The following is a 25,250-nucleotide window of genomic DNA, read 5'->3' as shown; positions in this document are numbered from 1 at the left end:
TGGTCCCAACGCACACTCGAAGATAATGAGAAGTCTTGAATGGAATGCTCCTCTTCATTTCCTTGGTCCAGTCTTGAGGTCCATTTCACCATCAGATGAAGGCAGTCAGATTACCCAGAGAAACCATGAGAAGGAGCCAATCTCCTTCATTCTTGGCCCCGTGCTTTGTTACTCAGTGTTTCACTCGTAATGCATCAAACCTCAGTCTCAGCACAAGAACTGACGAAAGAATAGATACAAAGTCAAATAAAAGATGGAAGTAGAACTTAATCCCAATAAATTCCTTGCTCTGAAGTGGTGATCAGATGATACCTAGAAAAATAGATAGGTCTAAATCTGAAAAAGGCATGGATACAGTGGATGTGATTCCTGTGTTGTGTGGCTACAATAGGAAGCCAAATAATTAGCATATAATAGAAGCATCACTGTACACAATGAAGCCATTCAGCCCATCATGCATATAACAGCATTTCATTAATCGGATTTGGGGAGTGGTAATATCAATAGAAAATGCTCAGTAGGCCAGTCAGCATCTTGGGAGAGAGAAGTTGCTGATATTTCAAGTCCAATGATACTTCTTCAAAATCCATCAGGTATTTTGCTCAGCATTTATTGCCTTTTCCTGCCAGACCTTCAGAAGGTTCTGACAGAACAAAAAACAATACAGTGATGAACAGCTACTGTCCATGCAGTCAAATATTCACAGTGTGCACGATTTAGACCCCATGGTGGTGAATGAACTGTGATGTACTTCCACGTAAGGAGAGTGCGTTGCTTGATGTTAGAAACAAAACTTCCTCTGCCAGTAAAGCTTGGACCATTCGGAGTCAGAATCAGGTTTAACATCACTGGCATATGTCGTGAAATTTGTTAACTTAGCAGCGGTAGTACAATGGAATACATGATAATATAGGAAAAATCAGTAAGTAAAACAACTACAGTAAATAATATATATATGTATATTAAATAGTTAAATTAAAAAATAATACAAAAACAGAAATAGTGAGATATTGTTCATGGGTTCAATGTCGGATGGTAGAGCGGAAGAAACTGTTCCTGAATGAGTGAGTGTGTGCCGTCAAGCTTCTGTACTCCCTTCCTGATGGTAACAATGACAAGAGGGCATGTCCAGGGTGATAGGGACCCTTAATGATGGATGCTGCCTTTCTGAAGCACCACTCCTTGAACATGTCTCGGATGCTACAGAGGCTAGTGCCAAAGGTGGAGCCGACTAATTTTACAACTTTCTGTAGCTTTTGATCCTGCACGGTAGCCAGTAGCCCTTCCCCACCCCCCACCACATACCAGACGGTGATGCAGCCTATCAGAATGCTCTCCATGGTACATCTGTACAAGTTTTTGAGTGTTTTAGGTGAGAAACCAAATCTTCTCAAACTCCTAATGAAATATGGCTGCTGTCTGACCATTCAGTGTCTTGCTCAGTTATACTCACCCCTGTTCCTTTAAAGGGTGTGGCAAGGTGAAGATACATCTCTACCAAAGGAGGCATAAGCTGCTCCTTCCCTCCGCTAGCCCGCAGGTCACCCCTGGGCAAGGTGTCGCACCAGTTTAGCCCCCCCCCCAGTGAAGCAACTGCTGCAAATCACAAGTGCTGGCTATGCGACCACAAATGCCGGCTATGCGACCACAAACGCCAGGCAGACTACCTCTGAAGAGTGTTGATAATGGCTGAGGTCACCCGTATTGTAAAGAGACTGCCCAGAAGAAAGCAATGGCAAACCACTTCTGTAGAAAAATTTGCCAAGAACAATCATGGTCATGGAAAGACCGTGACTGCCCATGTCACACAACATGCCACACAATAATGATGATGTGATTCCTTTAAATGGTAGACAACTTCACATGGGGACTGTGCAGACACCCACCTGGTCTACAGTAGCCTCTGAGGTAACAGAAGTACTCAATAGGGTATCTAATAACTCAACAGTAGATTATAGGCTGGACTTCTTTCTGCATTTCTAATATTAAAAGAGACACCAACCAGAAGAGGGTTCATTGAGTTTTTGATGTAGATAATATTCAAAGGACCAGGTATAACAGGGTTATTCATCAATGATGGTAAGACATAATAGTAGGTGAACTGGTGGGTCACGCAGCATCTGTGGAGGCAAATGGTGTTGGGTTGAGGCCCTGGGTGAGGACGGAGAGGGAAGAAGACAAAACTGCCGGCATAATTCCTCTGTGGCAGCATGGATCAGAAGTGACAGCAACATCTGTGGCTTCAGCAAGTTCAGACCGAAAGGCTGTGGGCTCATGTCCCACTCTGGGATGTAAACGAGACTGGTATTTCAGTAAAACTCTGAGGGAGTGCTGGGCTGGACAGGGCCCAATACCGCTTTGAGAGTACTTCAGTTCCTGTACAGACCTTTAAGTTCTTGTGACACTAATGGAAGTTTCTTTCCTGTTTTTGTAGGACATTTAGTTTAAAGTAAATTAATCTCCACCCCCATAAGAACCTTAAATTGTTTTAAAGAGATTCAGGTTGCTTGGAGGAAAGCAGTCTGGTTGCATTGTGCAGACACCCAGGAGAAGTAGCAGCTTCCCCCAAAATGCCCGGCAGCTCCTCTGGGAATCTAACTAATTAGGCCAACCTGGAGATATTTGTGCAAGTAAATTTCATCAGCTTAAAGCTGCCGAAGCCAGCTGCAGGAAGATCCTGACTCAGAATTACGTCCAAAAAAACAGAATGGTGGTTCACATTTCCACATGGACTGGAATTTAACAAGAGGCCAAAAAAAAAAGGTTCTGGGGACTTCCAAGGTGTGAGCAATGTGACACTAACTTGCTTCTGTCAGTATCCTCTCTTTTTAAACTTAGTACATGTTCAGTCCATCACCTGCACACCACTGCTATAACGTGTGGTTATTTGAGTAACTGTTGCCTTCCTGTCAGCTTGAACCAGTTTGGCCATTCTCTTCTGACCTCTCTCATTGACAAGGCATTTTCACCATAGACCTGCTGCTTGCTAGATGCTTTTCGTTTTTTCCGCACTTTTCTCTGAAAACTCCAGAGATTGTCATTGAGTCCTAGAAAAGAACAGCACAGAATCAAGTCCTTTGTCCCATCTAGTCTGTGCCGAACCATTTAAACTGCCTCCTCCCATCGGCCTGCAGTGGGACCATAGTCCTCCATTCATGTACCTCTCCAGCTTCTCTCAAACGTTGAAATCGAGCTCGCAGGCACTAGCAGCTCGCTCCACACCCTCACAACCCTCTGAGTGAAGAAGTTTCCCTTCATCTTCCCCCTTAAACATTTCACCTTTCACCCTTAACCTGTGAACTTAAGTTGCAGTCTCACCCAACCCCAGTGGAAAAATGCCTCCTTTCATTTACCCTATCTATCCCCCTCATAATTTTGTATACCTCAAATCTACTCTCAATCTTCTACGTTCCAAAGAATAAAGACCTAGCCTAATCAATCTTTCTATATAACTCAGGTCCTCCTGACTCGGCAACATCCTTATTTGCACCTTTCCTGTTGGTAGGTGACCAAAACTATAGATGTGCATTAAAATCCCAGAAGATCAGGAGTTTATGTAAAAAAGAAATACTCAAGCTACCCCATCTGGCACCAGCATCCATCCCAAGGTCAAAGTCACTTGGATAATACTTCTTCCCCATTCTGATGTTTCTAATGAAGTGTAGATCATGTCAAAAGATGAAAAGCAATGTTCTGGGCAAACATTTTTTTATTTATGGTAATGCCATCTATACACTGTACATTCAGTCACTGTGTCCATTGCAAACTGTGATTTTGCATTGCTATTTCTTACATATCTCATCAAGTCTTTTATATTACATTACTGGTAGGAAGGTCAGGGAGTGGAATGGTGGAAAGGAGAGAGGAGGAGGGGCAGACAGGTACACAGCGCAGTAGATAAATAAGCCAAGCAGTTTTTTTTGTTTAGGCATTTATAAACAAGAAAGCATACATTTATTATTACATAAAAATAGTTCTAAAGATTGGAAATTAAGTTGCTTATCTTAGCAGCAGCTTACATATGAAAGAAAATCAAATATAAATATGTTGAAATGCATAGGTAATGCGACCGAGAGTCCCGCTGGCTGACATAGAACATAGACGCAGTAAGGAGGCCCAAATACAGTGTCATTCAAGATCAACTGTTGCAAATAACAATTATTTATTCTTTTCTTAAGAATTATTCTGAGGAGAATAAAAAATGACGCTTTGTTTAATTAAAGAAAAACAGCCTTAATATGGGGGGGGGAGAGAAGAGGGGAGTTTGGGGGGGAGCGGTTGAAGTAAAGATTAAAGTTGAATTTCTCAAATATTTGAAAAAAAAAGGTTTGGAGGGTGCAGTTAAAGCTGGAACCCATTTCAAAGTGAGTCCTTTGGAGCAATTACTGATTGCAGTAATCCAGACAATGACACAATCCAATAACAACTATAACATATTAATAGATCAGAAAAAATATTGGAGGTGAGCACAATATACACTTATAATACAGAGCATAAAATGATGAAAAGAAGTATTTACAGGGTTTTTTTGTACACTGGCTAGTTCATAGTGAAGCAGTTTAAAATGATTACTGGGTTTTTATGCCAATAGGTTCCCCTTAAATAGAAGGCTCATGACTCTTATTCAAAGCAGGAGTTTGGTTTTCATATATAAAAAAAAATCCCTTGTAATGATATGGAAATAAGTTGCATCAGATGACAATAAAACAATAGCAATGGGGATAGTAGAGTCAAAACAGAGACCGCACCATAAAATAATAGATTATTGTGTTACTGTGTTAAAGGATAAAATACTGCTTTATGTGTTTATGCATACATTACTTAAAAAAAGACAACACTCGCACACCACACACAAGAAAACTAACTGGTATAAAAAATTACAAATAAAAAATCTACATTAACATAAAAATATGAAAAACTATTTTTATTACTGTAATCAACCCTCTTCTGTACTCTTCACTCATCTGCATGCAAAACTCTATTAAGATTTAACTAAAAACTATTTGAACAATTTTTGTTTTCCATCAAGTAACTCTTGGAGATTATTGGTGCAAAAACCCAGCTGTAGTTAGCTGCCCCTCAGATAAAAAGCATTATTGCTGAAGAATGTATTCGTTTAAAAACATTTTTTCCTGAATTTTTTTTTGCCTTTTATTCCCCCCTCCCCAACTACTTGAAACGTTTGTATGAAAGTAACATGAATCATCACTACTGATTGAACAATAAGCTGCTTACAAAAAGAGCACAAAACAAAAAGACATCTCTTCTGTCAGGAAAGTCAGTGGCTGCTTACTACTGTTCCTTTTTTGCATAACTGTATCAAACAAGGAAAGTCAATATAACAGATTGCATGAGACACCAGAAAAGAATAATGACATATAAGGCTGATTTTTTGCATATTATATAAACATAAAACCCTTTAAATATACAAGTTTTAATGCCCGTTAAAGAGTACTGTATGGTAGAAATATTGTAACTCCATGCATATGAAAGATATTGAGTCTTCCCATTAAAAAAACAGATAAAGCAGAAATATCCCACATAATTGCATAAGCGTGATCTATGCTCCGCTTGCATTGCACTCATAACGGGGGAATTATTATGTGTTTGTATTAAAATTTTGTCTTCACAGACGTGAATCTGAATCCCATAGTACGGTGGGATTATCACAATCCACTGTTGCACCATTAAAAAAAAAGTTTACAATGTTCACCCCATTACCTCCAGATTTGTGATTTAAACACCCACACCTTTTGGGCTGCCCTGTCAACTCTTCCAATCGATAGCTTTCATTTGTACCTAATCGCTGAAGACCTGCCTCTTAAATCTCACAGTAACAATGGTGATTATACTGGATTCATGCAGAATATTTTTAAACACTTATTTTTTTTTTGCTTTTACTCATTCTGTATAATAAATATTTTTCTTTATCCTTATTAATGAAACACAGCAGCGAGTGTCTTTTAAGTATTGAGAGAAAAAAAACATTAATGTAGTTTACAACATAACATTAACTAACACCAGATTACTCGATCTTATTGGGTCCTGGCTCAGTTTTTGATAACACAGCAGGTGCAGAGTTGTACATCTTGCCATAACTGCTTCAACCAACCCCACCCTAACACATTCTATTTACTTATTCAGACACAGTGTGGAATAGGTCGTTCCAGCCAAACGAGCCACTGTGTCCAGCAACCCACCTATTTAACCCCAGCCTAGCCACGTGGCAATTTACAATGATCAATCAACCTACACACTTGCACATCTTTGGGCTGTAGGAGGAAACCAGAGCACTCAGAGGAAACCCACATGGTTCACGAAGAGAGTGCACAAACTCCTTACAGGTGGTGCTGGAATTGAACTCTGAACTCCGAAACGCCCCTTTCCCCTCCCCCCGAGCTGTTAATGGTGTTGCGCTAACTACTACGCTACCATGGCACTTGTTAGTAGTAAGCTCAGCGGGAGTTTGGCTTCATGCCATGTTCTGGATCTTGGATGTAAATACGGTGGACATCTGTGAGAAAATGTAATAGTGTTATAGGTGGGAGAAGGGAGGGGAGCATTCATTATGGGTGAAACTTGGGAGTGAATCGGAGGTGGGAGACAAAAGTGTGCAGCGATAAGCCAAAAGAATCGACATCCTCGTTTCCCCCAATAAGCGAGTACCTCGGATCTCCTTGGTAATATATCTGAAGAACTTACAGAGTTTGTGTGATCAAAACAAAGCACAGAACCATGCCTCCTCCGGAAAATGCTAATTAAAATGCAACAAATTCTTCTGAGCAGAAAGAATTTATAGAACTACTTCAGATTTGTTCTGTGCAGAAGTTGTGCCAATATGAATTTAGCCCAGTCGCGGTATCTTTAACATAAGCTGACTAAGGGTCTCAGCCCGAAATGTCGACCCTTTATTCCTTTCCATAGATGCAGCCTGACCTGCTGAGTTCCTCCAGCATTTTGTACGTGTTGATCTGCAGTATCTTTAAAAGCCAGTATTTTTATTACTGATTCTTAATTTGGGGGGGGGGGGGTGGAGTCACACACACACACATGTATCTTACTAAGCAAGATACCCAACTGATCCGGTACTCTGTAAATGTTAGTCCAGCAAACACAATGAATCACCGAATGGTACAATGCAGAAAAACAAAAAAAAAATAGAATCCTGAAAAAAATACAATAATATTGTTGAAAAAAGAGCACTGTAAATACTGTGAACAGAGAAAAGCAGCAGGTACAAAATGCTGCTTTGGTAAAATTTAATAGATTTTGCAAAAAAAACATTTTGGAATGGTGTCCCAATTATAATGATTTTCTTCTGTTGCTTGTAATCTCTTAACAACTGTCCCAGTTTTCCTTGTGATATTTCTCTCTGTCTCTCTCTCTCTCTTCATCCATTTTCTTCTTCTCATTGAAGTGTACTGGAGTTAGAATCACACTGCAATCGCTTCTCTCAAACACAAAAAAAATAAAACCACAAAATTTTCAAGTCTTTCCAGAGAATGCTCTGTCGCTGATAAGGCCAAGAAAGTATTTAACTCCCCTCCAGCTGAAAATGATCCAACTAAACAGAGAGAGATAGATGGTGGCTGGGGAGGGTGGGAGGAGGGGAAATGAAAAGTCTTTGAAAGACTCCATGAGCAATTTATCTCTTTTTCTTTAAAAGGAGGGGTGTTGCAGTAAAAGTTGTTCCATGGCTTCCGATTTGACTCAGGGTGCTTTAAATCAAGAAGAAGAAAAAAAAAATTGGAGAGATATGGGGAGCAACAGCAGCTGACAAGATGGGCAGTCCTGGGGAAACCACATGAAACAGACCAAGAAGAAAGCAAGTCTTCATAACAACTGCCATATTTCAAACTTGGTTTAAAATCAAGTCTTCTGTTTTTCTTTGTTTCTGTACTTCAATAGCTTATTACAAAAGTAGAATTTGAAGAGTTCTGTAGGTTACCAGAGAAAACACTGCCACCCCTCCCCCACCCCATTTTTTTCTGTTCCTCCTCCCTTTTGTTTTATTTGGTACAATTATTTGACAGTTGTCCAGGAATCCTGTACATCACGTGATGAGCTGTAGAAAAAAAACCCCTAAATAGCAGTAAAAGAATCCTTGGTGCTGTCGCTAACCGTATTAAAGTATCTCAGAAACAGTTTTAATATCTGAAGCCTGGCAGGATGGCAGGCACACATTTTCTGTGCGGTACAGTGTTATTAGGGGAGGGTAGTTTCAGTGCGTGTGTCTGAAGTAACATTCTTTCTCCGAAAACAGGCAACTCTTGTATCCTCTGTGTGTATGTGTGAAGATATACACACACGTTCACACACACGCGCGCACACGCACTCATGCACACAGTTTCGTGTATATTTTTCTTTTAAATTTCACTGTCTTTTGAAGCCACTTTATTGGAGGTGGAGTTGCTTGGTTTCAACCAGAGTTGCTCCTGCAGCTCTTTCACCATTTTTTCCAAGTGTTCCCGTGCCTCGCGCTCCCGTAGCAGGTCTGCCCGCAGCTGTTCACGATCCGCCTCAGCGTGTTGCAATTTCACCTGCAACTCCTCAATCTGAAAGTGGAAAAATTATGCTGAATTAAGTGGTTTTGAAATGACAAAGGGCTATTGCAATGGCAAAAGATGCAGTATGTCTATCTTATGAAGGGAAGAATACTGTTAGACCATAAGACAAAGGAGCAGAAGTCGGCCATTCGGCCCATTGAGTCTGCTCCACCATTTTATCATGAGCTGATGTTAGGGATCCATTTATGAGGATGGATTATAAAAATAAACACGTTAACAATAATCACCATTAAAGTTGACTGAGAGGAGTGTTTCTAGCATGCTACAAAGCTTCACAATTGACCTAGTTTGGTTCCTCCTACAGTATGACTCTAATGGTCACTTAGGCAACTGTTACTCAAGCCAATGAATGCTCACTTGGAGTGGATAATGAAAACTGGACGACAGCATCGTTAGGGTAGCAGAGAGGTCGGTGATGCTAGTCTATCAAGTTTTTACAGCCTAAAAGGATATACATGTGGCAAATTAGACTCTGTAGTTCGCATCATGATGTGCTTTTGGTTTCTGGTTGTTCCTTTTTATCTTGATTCTATTTTGGGTGACTCTCAATCATGGCAGCCTGCAGATAACGAACACTTGAGCTGAAATGATTATGCCTGGACTCTTTCATTTTTGTGCTTTATATTCTGTGTTTTTGTTGCCAGTTGCGCAATTTGGTTTTTTTTTGCATGTGGTGGGGAGGGGGGGTTTGCTGTTTCCTTTGAATGGGTTCTGTGGTTTTCTTTGTTTCACAGCTGTCTGTGGGAAGAGGAATCTCAGAGTTATATACTGCATACATACTTTGTTAATAAATGTGCTTTGAACCTTTGAAGAGGACCATAACCATGTCATGATTTGCAGGCTTGTGTGCTTCAATGATCCGGAGAGCTACGTTGGCTGGAGTCACAGCTTTATGCTTTGGCTCTTGGTAGGGTCACCCATATCAAACAGGTCAAAGGGTAGAGGCCAGACTAACAGTGGTCCATTGGTCCTCCAGGTTCGGGGGTTCAGCTCAGGTTAACAACCCTGTCTGGTAGAACAAAATTGTTACGGTAACAGCAAAGAAGAATCCTTCTACATCCAAGTGCGATGATATCCCTGAGTCTCCACCTGGGACTTGCATGACTGACAATAGTGAAAACTGAGAGGAAGTTACTGACATAATGAAGGAAGCCCTGAACACTGCCAAAGATGGAGGACCTTCACTGCTGACCTAAACGCCAGTGGCGTATCGGACACTAAGTAAGTAGAACTTTGAAATTCTGTATTAGTTCTTTAAATGTTAGTCATTGCTTGTGTTACTGTTATTCTTTTCACTCCTCCCCAGAGGGCCCGTAACTAAATAGTTAGTTAATTAATTGCACAATACTAGGTTTTCAGTTGTTTGTTCCCAGGATGGTTATCTGTTTGACACAAAGGAGAATAACTATAGAGATAAGGTTCTGATGTAAAATCATCAATCTAACTCTGTTCCTCTCTCTGGAGATGCTGCCTGACCCACTGAGTGTTTCCAAAACTGTGCTTTTCTATTGCAGAACTACGGTGCTGTTCTACTTGGTTCAACATTGAAGACATTTGTTGTGAAAATTAAGGCTTATATTAAGTGTAACTTCATGGGGGAAAACAGTATCAGGAATGTCATCATTTTATGTGGGTACACTCTAAGTTCCCTACTGAACAAAAGGTGAGCACAAGCACGCCATTAAAATTTTATTTTGAAATTATTTTTTATTGATTTGGAGCAGGGGTTCCCGAGCTCTTTTATGCCATGGACTCCAACCATTAACCGAGGGGTAACCACAGACCCCAGGTTGGGAACCCCTGATTTAGAGATACATGACAGTAACAGGCCCATCCAGCCCAGTAAGCCCAGTAGCACCCATGTGACCAAACCCCGTACGCCTTTGGAATGTGGGAAGAAACCAGAGCACCCAGAGGAAACCCACAGAGTCACGGGAAGAATGTACAAACAGTGAAGGAACTGAACCCACGCCGTTGGCAGTGTGACAGTGTTACGCTAACCACCATGATGCCCCACAGGTATGGCATTTGTGTTTTTTGACACAAGTTTAAAACTGATAATAATTTAGTACCACACATCACTGAAGAGGAGTTAGTATGATCGAGAGGAGCCAAGGAAGGTGCTTGCCTTGGCATTCAATAGGTTAACCAACTCTGTAAACAACATTCCTGGTAAAGGAAATGAAATCATGACATAGAAGTACAGAGATGATACTGATTGAGAATTAGAGTGGATCACCATTCGTTATGACACACTGGTTAACGGTAAGAATTAAAGGTGCTTTTGGACTCTTGTTAGCTGCTTTTCCATCTCCTCTTCACCTGCGATTCTCACCCTGTTTTCTCTCTTAGATGATAATTTATGTGTCTGAGAGGTGTAATTGGCTTGCAACCGAGGATGCTGGTGTAACATAATGAAGAATCCTTAACTCAGCTGTAACTAGAGGTCAGGCTTATGCCTCCGCACTCCAGCATTGCAAAGCCTGACAATTAAATCTTAATTAGACGAGAGCAGCCAATACAACACGTGGAAGAAATGGGTGAAAATTGTAATGTGAATAGATGCATAAAAACTTAAGTGCTGCTGGCAGGTGTAGATAATGTCAGAGAAGTCACCATGGGAATATTTCATTACTGCACCTCTCTCCTAACTTTGCTTTATAGTTATTTCCTCACTGGTTTTAGAGCACAGACCATTAACCTATCTAAGAGAGGGAATAGCAGGCTGCCACTGTTCTGTGACCAGCTGTTAGAAAGCATGTCGTGGTGAGTAGCCAACTTCTGTTTTCCCTCTCCCTGTCAATTATCTGTTCCCCTCCCCTGATACCCATTATTAAAAAAAATCACTTTGCAGCCTCTTCGCTCCTTCCTTGTAACTGTAATCCATAAATACTCTGGTGAAAGTCGGGGCCTCTCGAATGAACAGAGGAAGGTAGTGGCGTGCCTGAGGCCAGCCCTATCTGCTTACACTGCATGTTTAGAGATACAATACAAGGCTTTGGTCAGACTGGACTTAGGAGTATTGTGAGCAGTTCTGGGCCCTTATCTGAGAAAGAACGTGCTGGCATTTGGAGAGGGTCCAAAGGGACTTCACAAAAATGATCCCGGGGACAACAGGGTCAACGCTTGAGCGGCATTTGATGGCTCCGTACTTAACGAGAGTCTAAAAGAATGAGAGGGGCATCTTCATTGAAAGCTATCGAATACTGTGGATAGAGAGGACTTTGAGAGTGTGTTTCCTATAGCAGGGTAGTCTACAGCCAGAAGCCACAGCCTCAGATCAGAAAGACGTCACCTTAGAACAGACTTGAGGAAGATTTGCTCGAGCCAGGATAGTGAATCTATCAAATTCATTGCCACAGACAGTTGTGGAAGAAAAGTCACAGGGTACATTTAAAGGGGAAGTTGATAGGTTTTTGAGAAGTAAAGGTGTCAAAGGTTATGGGGAGAAACCAGGAGGATGGGGTTGAGAGGGGAAAATATGATTGAATGGTGGAACAGACTCGATGGGCCAAATGGCTTAATTCTGCTCCTATTTTGTGTCTTATGGTCTTAAGGATCATCACGGGAACAAGAGGTTCTTCAGATCAGATGTAGTACCCTAGCTAAAGTCAGACATAAGGACCCAGCACAGGTTCTTTTCGGTTGATGCTGGGTTCAGATACCGGGATCTCTAAACCCATGAACTAATGATGGTATAATATCTAGATCAACAACCAAATTCTACTCTAGTTTCTTTTTAATATCTCATTCAATACCTGTTGCCAATGCACACAGCTCTGGGTAGGTACACATGCAAAATGTGTAGCTGCTGCAACAAGTGTGCTCCACTATTCTCATCCTAGTTATCTAACACCACCCTCTTAGGTCATAAAACCTGCACAACCTGCTTCACTTCATTGCAAAGTTCAGAGTAAATGCATTATCAAAGTACATGTATGTCACCATACACAACCCTGAGATTCATTTTCTCGTGGGCATACTCAATAAATCCATAATAACCGTAATAGAATCCTCGAAAGACAGCAACGGCCTGAGCGTTCAACCAGAGTGCAAAAGACAACAAACTGTGTAAATACAAAAAAGAAGAAATAATAGTAATAAATAAATAAGCAATAAATATCAAGAATATGAGATGAGGTGTCCTTGGAAGTGGGAAGATTTCAATAATGGGGCAAGTGAAGTTATCCCCTCTGGTTCAAGAGTCTGATGGACAAGGAGCAATAACTGCTCCTGAACCTGGTGGTGTGGTCACACGTTAAATCAAGTTTTGGTTGTGGGTTCCATCCTCTAACCAACCGCTGAGCAAGCGACTTGAGGCCCCATTCCCACATGCCAGAGGAAATGGACTTGGACGAAGGAGAATTAAGGTTCCATTGTTGCCCAAGTAACCACCTAAAAAATGACCCTTGATATGCAACACGCAACTCTACTGAAAAGAGGAGCGGTCTGACAGCCTACGAAGTCTCATACAGATTTGATGTGGTTTCCACACAAGCTCTGCGCCTACAGACACCAGGTTACTGGCGTTTTACAACATACTGCTTCACAATCTAAAACCCTCGAAAATGCTCCATTAGGAACAATGGCACAGTTAGCAATGACAGCTATAATGTCTGGCCTACATGATTAAACTTTTGTTGTCCTATTATATTACAACTATTTCGTGCAGAAAGGTCAGGTTTAGCCATTTCCCTCCACCAGAAATGTATCGCAGGCAACACCCCTATAGCAGTTCCTACTCAGTTTTGTTTAGTCTGTCACAGTCACTCTCTTCGACACTGCATGATGTTGACGCGGAAATCTACATCACTTCCCCTTCCTTCACTTGATTGTTAATGTTTGAAATCTGCAGTACTTTCTCTGTTTTTAATCTTCCTGCTCAGCTTAGGGAGTGGAAAGGCATTGTTGAATCACGCAGAATTAACCCTTACACTCTCCTTAGTGCAGAAGCTTACCCAAGCCAAGCCAGTCATTCCGTTAAGAGACACCAGAGCAGAAACTTGCCCCTAGTTAATAGTGCTAAAGGTGCAATAGGTTGAGATAGATCAGCTGGTTGAGGGAACTCACACCAATCCTCATTGAGGAATCAGCAGAGGAAAGGATGAGCAGTTTCAACTTCCTGGGTGTCAACATCTCTGAAGATCTATCTTGGGCCCAACATATTGATGCAATTACAAAGCAGGCATGATGGCGACTATACAGTATTTCATTAAGAATTTGAGAAGACTTGGTATGTCACAAAGATTCTCGCAAATTTCTACAGATGTATCGTGGAGAGTGCTGTTCGGCGAATGACACTGATGCAACAGCTGGGTGAATGACTTGAGGCGCCGGCCCCCATTCCCACACGCCCGAGGAAACGGTCTCGGGTAGAACGTACGAATGGCTTGCAAACAGCGGTGGAATTGAACCGAGGTCACTGGCACTGTAGTAGCGTTACGTTGACCATTATGCCACCATGCTGCCCCAGTCGCTTTGGAAGTCACATTTTGTATTCTACATGCGATCTTCCCCGGCGCATCTTTCAGCTACCCAAGAAAATGAATCACAATTTAGAATATGGTAACATACATGTTCTTTGAACTTTGAATTCCACTCTCCCTTACCTGCCACACCCAACCAAAAGCATTCTGCCTAAAGCTAGACCAGTGAAATTCAATTTCTTCCTGACAGAGCCACCAGGGACTGGTCTATCTAATGTTCACAGCCAGGAAGCCCTATGACCGGCAGATCTTCGGAAACCTCCCAGAAGTATTAAGATTGTGGCTTTCCTGTTCTCAACCCAATTTATCAGTCACAACATGATATAACTGTGAAGCAGTACTTTTGCAATCCAAGTGTGAGGTTATATAAATTTGTCTTTGAAGTCTTAACACTGAGCTCTATCGCTTTACCAGAATTACCTGCGCGGAGTATTTGATCCTCAGTCGCCCAGCTTCACAGCCTTTGTCGCAGACCCTGATTTGTTTAGCTTGTTCTAGTTCACGTTTTAGCCTTATCCGTGACTCATTTGCCTCTTTCATCTTTTTCTCGTTCTCCGTGCGAAGGCGCTCGATCTCCTTTCGCAGGTTGCGCTTGGCCTCTGTGGCTTCACGTAGTTTCTCTTTCTTGGCAACGCGGAGAAATTCAAGCTCCTACAGAGCCAAGAAAAGAGAGAGAGAGAGATCAATTTTACTTGCCACACGTACCTCAACGCATACCGTACAGTCAAATACAGTGTTTTCTGTCATCGACTAAAACAGTCCGATGAATATCCTCCAAGTGCCGCCACACTTTTGGCATCAACAGATGCCATTGCCTACCTACAACTTACTAGACCTAGCCATATGTCTTTAGAACATGACAGGAAACCAAAGCATGTGGTCACGCAGAGGGAAAATATACAAACTCTTTACAGACGGTGGCAGGATCCGAACCCCAGCTGATTATCATTAGCACTGTATAGCATTTCACCAACCGCTGCTGTGGTGCCCAATGGAAAATTAAGATGCTTTCCAACTTTTAAGGTTGGTAATCTTATCTCAAGAACTTTTTACATGAACACAAAGATGCCTTTTCCCCCAACTGAACAACATGTGTCAGTCACGATTCAGACGACTCTTTTCCTTGCAATTTTCAAATTTGCAACAGTCGGGCGTATAGAATCGTTGCACTATAATTTGCCGCCATGTACAACATATTAATCTAAAAGAGCTTTTACGTTGACAATGAGGCTAATGCAGTGGCTAAAGATGAGAACTGAGATGTCAAGTGCAGTCTCTGCTTTATCCTGTGACTGGTGAACCAATAGTTTTGCCTTACTTTTCCAACCTGACAAATCTTGCTCTTGAGTTTGGCATTCTTTGTGACAGATGTCAGGAGTCTGACTAAATAAGTATATTTTCTTCTGATTGCAGTCACAGAGATCAATGGGCGGCTGCATTTCACCCAATCAATCGGTTGTCCCTATTCCATTCATTGCCAAGACAACGAGCGCTGACAGAAAGAAGTTGATTTACAGAACAGCCAACGTTCCTTCTCAGCTGCATGAAAGGAACTGACAAAGGGTAAATTTCTAAAGGCAACACCCCTAGCCTGTAGCCATAGGAAATCCTTTACTTTCTGATAATGGTCATTTTCCGACTCAAGGGCTGAACTGGTCAAAATAATTGCTTAGCAATCACACATCATGGTAGTTCCAATATGTAAATATTTTCAGCTGAAGGTCCCGTTCACCATAATGAACATGTCACTGAATGGATGTGGTGGGTTCCTCTGGAGGTAGCATATGCTTGTCAAGATAGATCTCACATAAAGTGCTGATGATTGTGCTTCCTGGGTGTCGCCACGTGGAGGGGGTTCAGGCCAGCGTGGTACTGCCTCTGCTTGATGACCACATAAGCTAAGGCAGACTGAAAGCAGAGGACCACATCCACTGCTGCTGGACCTCTTTTAAAGACTGATCCATTTAAAGCTCCTTACATTAAAGCTACTCAGATTATTCTTCCCTTTTGAGAATTTATCCAATTCTCTTTTGAAAATTGCTCTTACTCTGCTTCCAACAGCCTTTCAGGCATCATTTGGTAGGAATTCTATCTTTATGGGTGAAGATAAGTACCTCCTGACTATTTCACCAATTTCTCCTATTTCACCAATATCCAACTATACCGGGAGACTAGACTCGACAGGTGGGTAGGTGGAGAAAAGTGAGACAGTTGCCAGTTGCAAGTCTGTGCCTGGTGCGTGCGCATTTGTGATGACAACAGGTTAACTCCTCAAGGGAATGTTTGTGGGGTATAAAGCTTTGGTTAGACTACACTTGGAGCACTGCGTTCAGATCTGGCCCCTCACCTTAGGTTGCCTAAGACTTTTGCAGAGAACTGTAGTAATTTTACGTACTGCACTGTACTGCTGCCACAAATAAAACACATTTCATGACATACGTGAGTGATGATAAATTTTATTCTGATACGGGTCTCTATGATGGACTGAGAGTGCAGGGAAGGGAATGACAGTTGGGAAAAGGGGAAGGGAGAGAGGAGGGAGTGGGAAGAACCAGAGAGACATTCTGTAATGATTAATAAACCAATTGTTTGGAATCAAATGTCCTTACCTGGTGTCTCAGGGCCACACGCCATTCCTGGCACTCCTTTTCTGCCACCTGTCCCACACCCCTCCTGCAACATTCACCCTCGCCATTACTAACATCCATTGCTCCCGCCAGATTTACAAACTTGTTCTCTATTCTACGATGACAAATAAAGTACAGTGCAGAAGTCTTAAGCCCTATATATATACACATACACACATGCCTATGACTTTTGCACAGTACTGTAGGAAGGATATGGAAGTTTTAGCAAGGGTATCAAAGGTACAGAGGAGATTTACCAGGACGCTGCCTGGATTACAGAGCATGTCTTATGAGGAAAGGTTCAGTGAACTAGGGCTTTTCTCTTTGAAGTGAAGAAGGACGAGAGGTGACTTGATAGAGGTGTATAAGATGATAAGAGGCACAGGTAGAGTGGACAGCCAGTGACTTTTTCCCAGGACAGAAATGGCCATTACAAGATGGCGTAATTTTGAGGTGATTAGAGGAAAGTACAGAAGGAAGGTCAGAGGTAGTTTGTTTTTTTTAAAAACACAGAGAGTGGTGGGTGCAAAGAACACACTTCCAGTGGTGGTGGTGGTAGAGTCAGATACATTAGGGACATTTAAGAGACTTGTAGATAGGCACATAAATGAAATTTTAAAAAAAACAGAGGGTTATGTTGGAGGGAAGGGCTAGCATGACATTGTGGGCTGAAGAGCCTATACAGCGCTTCACTCTTCTGTGTAATGCCAGTGAGCATTCTTCTGCACCCTTTCATGTTTCAACCCAACTGGAATCCCTGATAATTAACGCTGTCGTGTTCCTTCTTCACAGAAAAGCAGCCCTTGCTCAGTACAAATTTGCAACTACATAAACAAAGCCTTCTGAGTGGAGCATGAAAATATAACGTTAAAACTTGCAGTGATCAGTACATCTGCATGATGGGATCGGTTCTTCATGTCAGCTGTTAAGCTGCCGAAAGACAATGGTGGACCGGGTTTGCAAATTCGATCTATTTTTTTCTGTCACTGCGTATAATTTTTCTTTTACACAGCACCTTACAAACAGTTTCTTCCCTTACCTGCTGCAAGCTACGCTTGGCTTGCAAAGCAGCATTCAGTTTTTCCTCCTGCTTCACTCGCATCTTTATGATTTCATGCAAGAATTTCTCCTTGGCCTCCTTGGTGTCAATTCCAATGTCCAAGGCCTGTCTCAGCTGCTCTAGCTCCACTTCCAGTCCACCGTTGTGTGTCTCTGTGTGGCCCAAGCTCTCCTGGGCTCCACTGGATGCGACTTGGACCCCAGGTGAGCTCAGATCCTTCGCTGATGAGCCAGATGAGGTGAAGGAAGGAGAAGAAAGTGAAGACAATGACGATGTGACTGTAGGAAGGAAAGAAAATTGCATTATTACACATACATAATCCTTATGGTCCCTTTTCATTTGGAAAGCTGGACACCGTGCGGAGTTAACGCAGCTGAACTAGTCTTCGCACAATGTCACACACTACATTGTTAATGGACGGCAGACTAAAGTGAGGGCATGCCACCTGTCTAGTGGTCCTAAAGATAATCTGCAGGTCACAGTGCAGATCTGGAAGGGAAGCTGAGGACGAGGCCTTCTCGAGATTCGCGAGCTAAGGCAAACTCTTTGGAGTGTAGGAGGTTGAGAATGACTTGATTCCTATGGTGAAAATGGCTAATACAATGAGACACAATTTTAAGGTGACTGGAGGAAAGTATAGGGGAAATGTCAGAGGTAAGTTCTTTACATAGAGAGTGGTGCTAGGGGCAGTTACATTAGGGGGACTTAAGAAACTCTTAGAAGGGCACATGGATGAAAGAAAAAAAGATGACTATGTAGGAAGGAAGGGTTGGATTCATTTTAGAGTAGGTTAAAAGGTCAGCACAAAATCATGGGCTGAAAGTCCTGTATTGAGCTATAACAACTTATGTTCAACTTTGGCTGCTAAATGGCACAATTAAGTGGTGATGCTTTTCTACCTCCTAACTCTGATGCTAAGCTGCAGGTCGCTGGTACTCTGGGCGCACACAGCAACACGTGCGGGCTGCCCCCAGTATATCCTTAGGTTGTGTTGGTTGTTAACGCAAACAACCTACTTCACTGTGTGTTTCAAAGTGACAAATAATTGAATCTGAACCATATGAAGCACCATCAGTTCTGCCTGGTACTTGATAAGTATACGAATTTGCTTAAAGTACACGAGTTAACACTGTCCTCATCCAGCAGGGAAAGCAATAGCAGATTCACATTGTTATCCACTTGTTATATAACTTTCAGACTCCTTGACTCATCTTGTGAGATCATCAGCCAACATGACTGGGACAGGTGAACTTTAACTATGAGCTGGCTCTAAGACTGCTGAATTACAAATTTTCCCGAACCAACTAAATGGTGCCCAGGAAGGAAGGTAATCTGTCTGCACCAAAGCCAATTTGTCTTAGTCATTTAAAGAAAAAACTTCCATCACAACAACAGATTACTAACAGATATCAGTGAGGGTACAAATGCATCCTCATTCCATTAAGGAATCAGCAGAGCACAATCGCCTATTAGTCAAAGGTATAATTTGCAGGTAACTAATGTAAAAGTGATACATTATCATGTTAAAAGAGCCTCTTCAATTTGAATTCTTCACGTGGGTAGAAAACCAAGCAAATCAGTGAAAATGACAGACCATTCCTTACATCGAAAAGAAATAGGCCATGACTGGAGTCACTGAACACAACAGCACAGAAGCAGACCCTTCAGCCCATCTAGTCCATGCTGTACCACTAACCTGCCCAGTCCTATTGATGTTCACCCTCACCACAGTCCTCCATACCCCTCCGATTCATGTACCTACCCAAATTTCTCTTAAATGTTGAAGTCGAACCTGGAACCAGCTGGTAGCTCGTTCCTCACTCTCACTAGCCTCCGAGTGAAGTTGCTCCCGCTTAAACATTTCAGCTTTCACCCTTAACCCATGACCTCTCGTTCAAGTGTCTGTCTCCTGAGTAAATACAGATGCAAACAAATCCATTTAAGATCTCCCCCATCTCTTTCAGCTCTACATATAGATTACCACTCTGAACTTCCAGAGGTCCAATTTTGTCCCTTGTTATTCCTTTGCTCTTAATGTATCTGCAGAAGTCCTTAGGATTCTCCTTCACCTTGTCTGCTAGAGCAACCTCATGCCTTCTTTTAGCCTTCCTGATTTCCTTCTTAAGTGTTCTCTTGCATTTTTCATACTCCATAAGTATCTCATTTGTTCCTGCCTGCAATACATCTCCTTTTTCTTAACTAGGGTCTCAATCTCTCTCGAAAACCAAGGTTCCATAAACCTGTTATCCTTGCTTTTTATTCTGACAGGAACATACAAACTCTGTTCTCTCAAAATTTCACTTTTGTAGGCCTTCCACTTACCAAGTACACTTTTGCCAGAAAACAGCCAGTCCCAATCCACGCCTGCCAGATCCTTTCTGACACCATCAAAATTGGCCTTTCTCTACTTTAGAATCGAAACCCTAGGACCAGACCTATGCTTTTCCATAAATACCTTGAAACTAATGGCAAGTGTGGATGCAAAATGTTGCCTTACACAAACCTCTGTCATCTGCCCTGTCTCATTCCCTAACTGGAGACCTAGTACCGCATTCTCTCTAGTTGGGATTTCTATGTACTGATTAAGGAAACTTTCCTGAACATATTTGACAAACTCTTTCCTATCCATCCCTTTTACAGGATGGGAATCCCAGTCAATATGTGGAAAGTTCCCCTGATCACAACAGGTTTCTTGCAACAGTCTGCAATCCCTCTACAAATTTGCTTCTCTAGATCCCATGGCTGATTGGATGATGGATAATATAATCACATTAATGTGGTCCTACCTTTCTTACTCCTCAGCTCTACCATAAAGCCTCACTAGACGAGCTCTCCAATCTGTCCTGACTCAGCACTTCTGTGACATTTTCCCTGACTAGTAATGCCACCCCTCCCCCCTTTAATCCCTCCTGCTCTATCACATCTAAAACAATGGAACCCCAGAACACTGAGCTGCCAGTCCTGCCCCTCCTGAAATCAAGTCTCACTACTGGCTACAATGTCATAACTTCACATGCTGATTCATTCCCTAAGCTCATCTGCTTCTCCTACAATACTCCTTATGTTGAAATGCAGCTCAGAACATTACAAAGTACAAAGTAAATTTATTATCAAAGTACCTATATGTCACCATGTACAAACCTAAGATTCATTTCTTGGCAGGCATACTCAGTAAATCCAAGAACCGGAATAGAATCAATGAAAGACCACACCCAACAAGCCAGACAACCAACCGAAGTGTAAAACATAGGATCCACCTTGACTGACTTTTCGATCCCTGACTTTGTATGTAGGCTCAACAACATCTTTTTCCAAAACCACTATCTGAAATGGCACCCTGGTTTCATCCCCCTGCAATTTTAGTTTAAACCCCCATGTGCAGCACCAGCAAACCTTCCCGCTATGATATTAGCCCCCTCCACTTCAGGTGCAAACCATCCCTTCTGTACAGGTCCCACCTTCCCTGGAAGAGAGCCCAGTGATCCAAAAACCTGAAGCCCTCCCTTCTGCACCAACTCCTTAGCCAAGTGTTAAACCGTATGATCTTCCTGCTTCTGGCTTCACGAGCACATGGCACAGGTAGCAATCCTGAGATCACAACCCTGGAGATCTGTTCTTTAACGTAGCGCCGAACTTCCTGAACTCACTTTACAGGACCTTGTCACCCATCCTCCCCATGTCACTGGTACTGATGTGGACCATGATCTTTGGCTGCTCACCCTCCCAATTAAGAATGCTCTGGACTCAATCCAAGGTGTCCCTGACTCTGGCACCCAGGAGGCAACAAATCATCCGGGAATCTCATTCTCATCCACAAAACCTTTCTGTTCCCCGAAGCAACGGATCCCCTGTCACTACAGTTAGTTTCTTCTCCCCCTTCCCTTCTGAGTCACAGAACCAGGCTTGGTGTCAGAGACCTGATTGCAGTGGCTTTCCTCTGCTAGGACCTACCCTCCAACAGTATCTAAAGACTGGAGTGCTGGAGAAACTCAGTGAGGCAGGCAACATCTATGGAGAGGAGCAGGCAGTCCATGTTTTAAAGGCCCTCATTAAACTTTGCACAAAGGGTCTCTACCCAAAACATCAGCTGTCCCGGTTTCCTCTCATAGACTCGACCCGACCCATGGAGTTCGCCCAGCACCTCGTGCGTTGCTCCAGGTCCCAGTCCCTCGTGGTTGTTATCCAAGCTCACGATCCAAACATACTTTCCCACAGAGTGGAATGTCGCGGGAGTTTGACCCCGGAGACGTGCCGCAGGAGTTCTCGTGAGCTGGTACATCTGGAGAAGGACAGGCTGAAAGTAAAGCATTCAGCTCTGACTCGAGTGCTGTGCTGACAGAGGTCTGGAAGAGGTCCATTCATCAGGCCTCTTGACATGAAGAAGAGCTGGGGGGGGGCGGTGGGAGTTAATTTATAAGCTGTGTGTGAATTAAACTTACATCCTTCTCTGCTTTCAACTTCCACTTCAGCATCTGAATCTTTGTCTTCAGAAGGAAACGTGGCAGCAAGAGGAACAGCTGCTTCCTGTTCAAGCTCTGTTTCGGCTGTTACCCTCCTTTTCCGAGGTCTGTTAACTTCATTTGGAGTCCCAGCGTTCTGTGTGGCTGCAGTGGCCAATGGTGACTGTCGTCCAGTCCTCTGCTGGGGCAGTGGTGTCAGGGCCACGTTTGGCGCCACTGAACTTTCGTAATTTTTGTATGCATAGAAACTAGGAAGAGAGAGCACAGAACTATTCAGAACTGAGAAAGTATATATTCACCCTCAACGTACAGTTAAATCTCACCTTCCCCAATGCAAATTTGATCACTTTTTTTTTTCATCATTATAAAGCTCAGAATTTCAACCTTAAAACTGCAAGAGCTTCATATGAACGCATCTCCAAGGGATTCAGCCATTTGTTGGCCAGGAGTGCCGTGGAATGAGTGAGAGTTGAGCCAAGAAAGATTTACTAATTGTGAACTAAACATAAATAGTGACATTAACAATCTTTCCTATGGAGAATGGAGTTGAGAGGGAAAATAAATCAGCCATGAGTGGCAGGGCAAACTTGATGGGCAGAATAGCTTAATTCTGCTTCTTTGTTTCATGGTCTAGGACTTGGATTGACAACGTGTTCAAATGATACAGAAGCTGCCTTCTGCCCCCTCCCTCAAAGTGGTAGGCCGGCAGGCAGCTCATTTTAAATATAAAGATCACAGCTCCATTCTCCACGTGTGAAGTGAATATACTTCACTTCTTCATTATTTAAAGTAACTTGAAGATAAACTGTCATGCTCATTTAAGATTTTACTGACATCCGTATAAAGGTTTCTAATTTTGATCTTAAGAACCTTCTACTTCACCACACCCTGTTTCACGATAAGCGCAATTAAATACCATACCTGTCCCGAGACAGTGCAGGGAGGTGAGTCAGAGTTTCTTTTTCAGTTGTGGAAGTGGCTGGTGACCAGGGTCGGAAAGCAGAGAGTCTTTGCTGAGAATGTACACAACTGCTACTTAGAACATTCTAGGTAAAGAAAAATATTATATTGTTTTTTCGTTACGTATAATTTTCTCTGCATTAACTTTTCACTATCTTATTTCCCTTCTTAGCTTTTCATCTCTCCCTCCCTTTCCTCTGCATCTACGTGTTTTTAAGGTGGGAAGGCCGCTTCAAAGGTGCTGACAGACATTTAACACAAGAGATTCTACAGATGCTGGAAATCCAGAGCAACACACACAAAGTGCTGGAGGAACTCAACAGGCCAGGCAGCATCCATGAAAATGAAAAAACAGTCAACATTTTGGGCCGAGACCCTTCCTCAGGACTCACTACAGAAGAAGGGTCTCAGCCCAGCACTTGTTGGTGTTGCAATGGACAGACATTACTGTTTTCGCATCTGACCTTTGATATATCAAGATTGCTTAGTGTCATTTCCAGCACACACATGTAAAGGAGAACAAAATAATTGTTACTCCGGATTTGATGTAGCACCAAACCACAATAAGATAAAGAACACAATAATACTAAAAATCACTAAATATAAATACATATGATAACTTATATACATACAGTAGATTGATTGTATGCCCACAGGAGTGTCTGTACATAAGGTGACTGACAGGAAATGATGAAGTGGCAGTGGTTGGGTATGGAGGGGAGGGTTAGTGGCTGGATCTGTTGATGATATCAGCCTTACTGCTTGGGGGAAAGTAACTGCGTTTGAGTCTGCTGGTCCTGGCATAGGTGCTACATAGTTTCCTTCCTGATGGGATGGGATTTTGATGTGTCAGACACCACAGCCAAATACAACAGCTCATGGGGGATTCTAGCACCAGAGGGCACTGCCTCAGACTACAAGGATATCTCTTTAGAACAGAGATGAGGAGGCATTTACCGAGCCAGAGGTGGTGAATCTGTAGAATTCTTTGCCACAGACAACTGTGACGGACACGTCATTGGCTGTATTTAAAGCAGAGATTGACGGGTTCTTGATTAGTAGGAGCGTCAAAGGTTATGGGGAGAAGGCAGGAGAATGGAGTTGAGAGATAATAAATCAGCCGTGATGGAATGCAGGAGCAGACTCTATGGACCTAATTCTGCTCCTATGTCTTATGGTCATCCATGCACACCTATACACACGCAAACACAAATCAACACGCTCTTGACAGCAATGAAAAGAATGTTGGACAAGTTCCCCCATTCTAGAAGTGTGGGTGCTAGCTGTAGTGCCTTTGGCAATGCCAGTGTCCAAATCAGCCAGCTTTGACCAGGGCCCCTCGGATCGCATGTAAACTTGGATTAGATTCAAGGGGACATTTGTTTAGGGAGTGCCGCAGGGCAGGGCAAGTTTCCCTTGCATAATGTTTCTGAAGGAAAAGCAGATTAGACAGATCTTGATGAATGGAAGTCTAGAATACACGTTTGTCAAAAGTTAACGGAACTTCATCCAATTACTAGTATAAAAATTACTACATTGTGTTTCCTCTATTAAGATCCTCCCTCTTCCTCAGACTGTTGCCACATGGTTTCCTCTCAGTTGGAGCATATGTGTCAACCATCCAGCTGCCAGTCCCTCTTTCAACTCTGCTCAACCTTACTCTGTATTACAGACTTCACAGCACACCCAATATTAAATCATATTTTTTGTAAGGCAGGCAAAAGAGTATCCTCTTTGTCCTCCCCTCCCTCTTTCGACCAAAGTTATTTGTTGGAGTTACTACTGAGTGACGTATGTACCTTCATGCCGGAAGGAGAGGAGAACGACCTCCACCATTCAGGCTGTTTCTCCTTCTCGCTTGTAGTTGGATGCTCTGAAAGTGTTTCATCTTTCTTGAACTTTTTAAACACTGTTTGGTCAAAGGGGACCTAAATGGAAGAGACAATAAGAGAAAATGAAGTTAATAATTTTTTTGATGGTATACAGTACAAAAACACTTCAAGGAAAAATAATTTGATCAGGGACACTGAAAACTATATTATTAGTTTTTTTATAGTGTCTGACTGAATTTTTTCAAAGGTATAAATGCA

General features: G+C 42.4%; 1 protein-coding gene across 2 annotated transcripts in view; it reads right to left on the bottom strand.

Annotated features, from left to right (window-relative positions):
- Positions 1-3,698: 3,698 nt before the first annotated feature.
- skia (v-ski avian sarcoma viral oncogene homolog a) overlaps positions 3,699-25,250 on the bottom strand; it is a 171,431-nt gene continuing 149,879 nt past the window's right edge. Inside the window, exons 2-7 of one of the 2 annotated variants that reach the window (XM_063033343.1) lie at positions 24,960-25,088; positions 23,122-23,246; positions 22,180-22,448; positions 17,720-18,018; positions 14,474-14,704; positions 3,699-8,555 (exon numbers count right to left, since the gene is read on the bottom strand). In XM_063033343.1, the coding sequence (XP_062889413.1) occupies positions 8,367-8,555; positions 14,474-14,704; positions 17,720-18,018; positions 22,180-22,448; positions 23,122-23,246; positions 24,960-25,088 (1,242 nt within the window). In that variant the 3' untranslated portion in view covers positions 3,699-8,366. The remainder of the gene's footprint in view (positions 8,556-14,473; positions 14,705-17,719; positions 18,019-22,179; positions 22,449-23,121; positions 23,247-24,959; positions 25,089-25,250) is intronic. The other variant, XM_063033344.1, reaches the window with a different exon arrangement.

Source organism: Mobula hypostoma, chromosome 25, assembly GCF_963921235.1.
Source record: "Mobula hypostoma chromosome 25, sMobHyp1.1, whole genome shotgun sequence".
Classification (NCBI taxonomy): Eukaryota; Metazoa; Chordata; class Chondrichthyes; order Myliobatiformes; family Myliobatidae; genus Mobula; species Mobula hypostoma.
This window is presented reverse-complemented; position numbering and strand designations above follow the sequence as displayed.